Source organism: Berghia stephanieae, chromosome 5 (genome assembly GCF_034508935.2).
Source record: "Berghia stephanieae isolate SIO BIC M18660-M18661 chromosome 5, UCSD_Bste_1.3, whole genome shotgun sequence".
NCBI classification, from domain to species: Eukaryota; Metazoa; Mollusca; class Gastropoda; order Nudibranchia; family Aeolidiidae; genus Berghia; species Berghia stephanieae.
In genome coordinates, this window is record NC_088364.1 from 39571933 (window position 1) to 39577932 (window position 6000).

Here is a 6000-nt window from a genome sequence, read left to right on the forward strand (position 1 = left end):
TATTATTATTATGATTATTATTATTATTATTATTATTATTATTATTATTATTATTATTATTATTATTATTATTATTATTTATTATGATATTATTATTATTATGATGATGATGATTATGATGATGATGATGATATTATTATTATTATTATTATTATTATTATTATTATTATTATTATTATTATTATTATTATTATTATTATTATTATTATTATTATTATTATCATTATTATTATTATTATAATTATTATAATTATTATTATTGTTGTTATTATTATTATTATTATTATTATTATTATTATTATTATTATTATTATTATTATTATTATTATTATTATTATTATTATTATTATCATTATTATTATTATACTTTTATTATTTTATTATTATTATATCATTACTATCAGTATTATTATCATCATTATTACCACTATTTTAATTACTTTTTTTCGCCTATTACAAGAGCTGTAACCTAACAATAATTGCCTATTTGGACAATAAAGATTATTATTATTATTATTCACGAGACGACTGAATCCAACCAAAACACATGGTGACATAGCAATACCTGTTTGTCCATATGAACAGGGTCTTCTTTGATGATGTTTTGATTTTTCAGCATTTTGTATGCATCCATAATTTTAGGTTCGTGGGGTAGTCCTTTTGTCCAGGAGTACAATATCTCTACACATTTCTTCTTAACTTTGTCAGTTGTCCGATTTCCCAAGTACTGAAATTGAAAAAGGATGGCACTTTAAGTACATCCATGTCACTGCAGTTCATTTTTAAATATGTTTATATTAAGTATGTTTCCCAAAGGACAAAAATTATAAATTAAAAATTGTCAAAGAGTGTTTCATGCAACTAAACATAAGGAAAATAAATAGATTTACATAGATCTTTAAGATCTCAAAAAGATACCAAACTTACTGACAAGGAAAACACAAGAAATTAGAAAATTTGTGAAGTCATCGAGGAATTTAACCCTTAACTTTTTTATTCAATATTGTTCCAAATTTATTAGTAAACACATGTAGGTACTGACATAAACAATAAGAACCCTTTTTTAAAATGAAAACAACACTATTTACCTTGGGAGACACAACTTTAATGATTTCATTTAGAAAACGGAACTTTCCAATCTCTTGGTGGAAATATCGACCACATGATCTGACACAGGCTTCTAAAGTCTGAAGAGATTTAAAACAGAAATATACAACAAACAAAATGAAATGAGTATCCTTATCAATGTGTTACTGCTTTTTAAGATAATTTTCCCTTTATTTACTATTCTTTTTCTCTACCAATCAACATTTTGTTAAACTTGTACGTCTTGTTGCAATTTGAAAATTAGTTTAACTGATTGCTTGATTCCTAAAGTCTCATAAAAGCTCTTGTGCACAACTTATGAAGAAAAAAAATGCTTCCACAATTTGAACGGGACCTAAGAGGACCTTTCCTCTCATCTTTCTAAACTTCATCTATTGCATAACATTATAACATTTCTTTTATTAATGGCTGAAGGGGACTTTTGAACCAAAGCTCTCCTCCCTTGATTCATGTTTTTTAACTGTAATATCTATAAGTGTCATAAAAATGAGAAAGCCAAAAAAAAAATTATTTTTTTTTAAAGATAAGAAAAGCATTAGCAACGACAGTAGTCAAACCAATACAATATTGCCAAAACCTCTGCTGAGTAGCCCACCATGCTTAGTCTAAACCTGCCAACTTGAAATGTTTATCATCATCATCATTATTATTATTATCATTATTATTATTATTATTATTATTATTATTATTATTATTGTTATTATTATTGTTATTATTATTATTATTGTTATTATTATTATTATTATTTATTATTATTATTTATTATTAATTATTATTATTATATTATTATTATTATTATTATTATTATTATCATTATCATTATTATCATTATTATTAATGATTGCTATGTACTGTCTGTGCTGCTATATGGTTGTGAGAGCTGGACCATAAACAAGACCATGGTTAAAAGAATGGAGGCAGTGGAAATGTGGTTTTACAGAAGAATGATGAGGGTGTCGTGGGTGGAAAGGAAAAGAAATGAAGAAATTTTAGAAATGGCAAACAGAAAAAGATCACTGATAACAAAAATCATCAAACGCCAAATGGAATTTTTAGGACACATTATCCGCCACCCTGGTTTGGAAGTACTCGCCTTGACTGGAAAGATGAATGGAAAAAGAATAAGAGGAAGACAAAGAATAACGTATTTGAAAGGGATAAGAACTTGGACAGATGAAGCTGAGAAAGGTGGCGCTGCTTTAATAGAATTGGCAAGAGATAGATCAGCTTGGCGGAAGATGACCTCCGACGTCTGCTTCAGATATGGAACTACATGAGATGAGATGAGATCATTATTATTATTATTATTATTATCATTATTAATGTTGTTGTTGCTATTATCATTATTATTATTATATTTAAAAGCCACAAAGATGGAGCAGGAACATGAATCTGTATCAGCTGATGATTTTCAGGAGTTAATTGTTGCCAGAAAATGAAGAACTTTGTTGTTACACAACAGCTCATTCATATTCAATAATTAAACTGCATATATGTTACAAATTTCAGAGCTACTTTATCATATGTCAGATTACATTATCAATAATCTCTAAATATGGGTTTAAATTCTAGTCAATACATTTCCAAAGGCTTTCTTACTTCTCTCTATTTTCAGTGATCAATTAATTTATATATATATATATATATAATATATATATATATATATATATATATATATATATATATATAATATATATATATATATATATATATATATATATATATATATATATATATATATATATTAATGTTACTAATCATTATAATTTTCTTATAAAAAATTATAAGAACAAAAAAACAATTAACAATGGGAAGAAAAAAAAGAAAGAAAAAAAATCTGAGAACATCCTACTGACTTACTGTTAAAGCATACAGAGCTTCTTTTTCTTGTGGAGACTGTATTTTGTGTGCTATTAGACGTGTAGAAATAAGTGGTCCTTCCAGTTCAGCATTGACTTTCTCACAAAATGCTTCAACTCTATCCGGATCAATCTCCTTCAGAGAGGGATCAGTGGCACGATCTGAAAAGAGCGAAATAAATCAATCAATATATATTTATAATTTAATGTATTTCCAATGCAATACTTCCACAAATCTAACTTGCAAGATCATAATAAGACATAAGTAAATGTCATTTTCCAAACATTATTCACCCAATAATATAAACTTCAGAGCCACACAAAACATGTTTGAGAAACACTATAATTGAAAAAAAAAAAAAAACACTATAATTGTAAATTAATAAATAAATAAAATTTTAATATGAACAAAGAATTGCCAGTTTATGTGGTTATCAAGTAATATCAACACCAGAAATTACGTTTTAGATTGCAAGCTGATGTTGTGACCATTTAGTCTTGTACAGGACATAATGCAACTTATATCATCTGTTGCACATTATTATCATGACCATTTCTTTCTTTTGGAAAGATGACATTATTCATTATAATGACAGCCATTTGTAATGGAAGCAGTATTCATCTGTTCAATAGTTGAGTTTTAAAAGGTTTGATCAATCATCAAGAGTTAAGGAGCAGTTATGAGGCTTAACAAAAAGTACCTTATAAGGAATTACAACAAAATGGGCCACTTCAAACAGAAAATTGGAATAGATTCTAGGAGCAATCTAATGTGTGTACAGTCTCAGACTTCTCTAAGAGTTAAGAAATCTACCCAAATGGGTGGCAAATATTTTTTAATGATTAATAGTATAGGATTAAAGCATGTTTATAAAATATTTTAATTTTAAATTTTCAGGAGGGCTGCAGCTATTCAGACTCAAGTCTGAAAACAGTCTCCCATGGCTATTCGGACTCAAATTCCAATGCACAGGTGCAATCAAGAGATTATTCAGACTCAGTCTGAAAGTCTCCTGTGGCAGAATATGTTTTTTTTTTGTTTTGTTTTGTTTTTTTAAATATTTTAATTATTGATAATTACATAAAATCAATGCAAATTAAAATTAATCAACAGGTAGTCTAAACCTGCTATATTTGATAAGAATGACAAAATCATAGGTCAATTGGAAGTCCAGATAGAAATTAAATAGAAAAGAATTAAAACTCTTCAAATGTAACAAAAATCACTCAAAGTACCTGTGGTAAAAATGAAAAGCTTTTCTAACAACATGACACGATGTTCAAAATAAAATCAGGACAAAGAAAAAATATTGTGATAGTGTGAGAGGCAACAATCCTTCTACAATCCAAAGCAGGAGTGTGAGCTGAGTCAGTGTGATATGAGTAAAACAGAATTTCTTTTGAACTCTTTTTTTATTTCTTTATCCGTTCCACCCTCTGCCTACTGCCCACATTGTGTCATCCTCCCTCTGTATGCGCACGCACATTGGAGTCCGAATAGCAATGGGAGACCACTCAGACTCGAGTCCGAATTGCCACTTCGTTTCAGGAGCTTGATCTGGGTTTGAATTCCAATCTATGGTGTAATTTCTATTTATCGTTTTTTTAAAACTTATTCTCATCCTGGATGAGAATAGAAAACAGTCGAGCTCTCATCCTGGGTGAGAATAGAAAAATATTTGACCGCTCATCCATGGTGGGGTGAGGCCTGAGGTATCACCATTCTTCTATCCTCCGTTTCTTGTCAATTGAATGCTGACTGCAGACGTTTGGTTTTTTGAAGTTCAACTGTATGTCTCAGTAGAAAATAGGAACCATTTTAAAAAGTTAGTTTGCCTACACTACTAGTTAAACGAATCTGAGGTTGGCTCTGAGATTAGTTGGTTCAATAAGAGGTACTTTACTAAAGTCAACACAAAAAAAGGGGGGGGGGGGGGGGGGGGGTGTGTCTGTTCGCTGAACGCAAGGTGTTCGTTGAGTATGTTCCAGTATCAGTACCACTAAAAGCAGTCACGAGAGAGAGAGAGAGAGAGAGAGAGAGAGAGAGAGAGAGAGAGAGAGAGAGAGAGAGAGAGAGAGAGAGGGGGAGAGAGAGAGAGAGAGATGATATCAACTCCTGTATACAGATTTCCAAGAAAGTGCCACTACCTCAACCTCTATTACTAGATATTACTATGAGACGAGAATAGTCACGAGTCGCTCCCTAAAACTAAAATGTTATATCTAGATAAGTTCTAATTGTTAATATAAAGTTTATCGAAATCGAATTTTAAATAAAAATGAAAAGCAGACTTAGAATTAGAATAGAAGGCTAGAGACTAGAAAGAGACTTTATTTTGTTTGTTTTTTCTGGCTTCTGGGTCATGTCAACAATTCCGAAAGTACCTACTTGACTAGAGAGCTGCGCCGGTGTTACCAATACTTAGCTTCTATACCAGGATAAATCATTCGTTTGGACCGAAAAATAAATAAAAAACTTACCGCTTACCGTCAAAAGCAGTTTAGATTTGAAGATGCATTTGTTTTCTATCAAAAAACATTCGGTAATGGACAATCCTTGATGAATTTCAAAAGTTGTGTTGAAATTATATCCTAATTGTTTTCATGATTAATTCCTCGCGAAATCGTGTGGGTATCGTTTCTGTTATCAAGGTACCGCCTAGCCAGGCAGGGTTGCCAGATCATTTTTGAGTAAGAGACCAAACTAGCTATATAGCAAGAGGCCAGATTCCTCGGCAGGAGCCCAAATACCACCAAACCCACCTTAGCCTCGCGAAAACTCTTTAGATTTGTGAAACAATTTAGATAGGATAAGGAAAATTCGTTATATAGAAGCATTAGCAAATGCAATCTGTGGCGTTAGCATGTGTTGCATTTAGATATTTAGATTGCCAAATAAAATAAGTTTTACCGGTACCAGAGTAAAACGATATAACGGGGAAAGTCAGAGGAGCCAAAAAGTTGGTTACAGGAGGCCAAGTGGCCAAACCAAATTTTGGGAGGCCAAATGGCTTGGGAAAAGGCCAAATTTCTC

General features: G+C 30.4%; 1 protein-coding gene across 2 annotated transcripts in view; it reads right to left on the reverse strand.

The window, feature by feature from the left end:
* The window catches only part of LOC144972896 (ADP-ribosylation factor-binding protein GGA1-like), a 28241-nt gene that overhangs the window by 21238 nt on the left and 1003 nt on the right, over positions 1-6000 (reverse strand). For both annotated transcript variants that reach the window (XM_078914694.1, XM_078914693.1), the window contains exons 2-4: positions 2968-3128; positions 1089-1187; positions 566-727 (exon numbers count right to left, since the gene is read on the reverse strand). In XM_078914694.1, coding sequence (XP_078770820.1) covers positions 566-727; positions 1089-1187; positions 2968-3128 — 422 coding nt within the window. The remainder of the gene's footprint in view (positions 1-565; positions 728-1088; positions 1188-2967; positions 3129-6000) is intronic.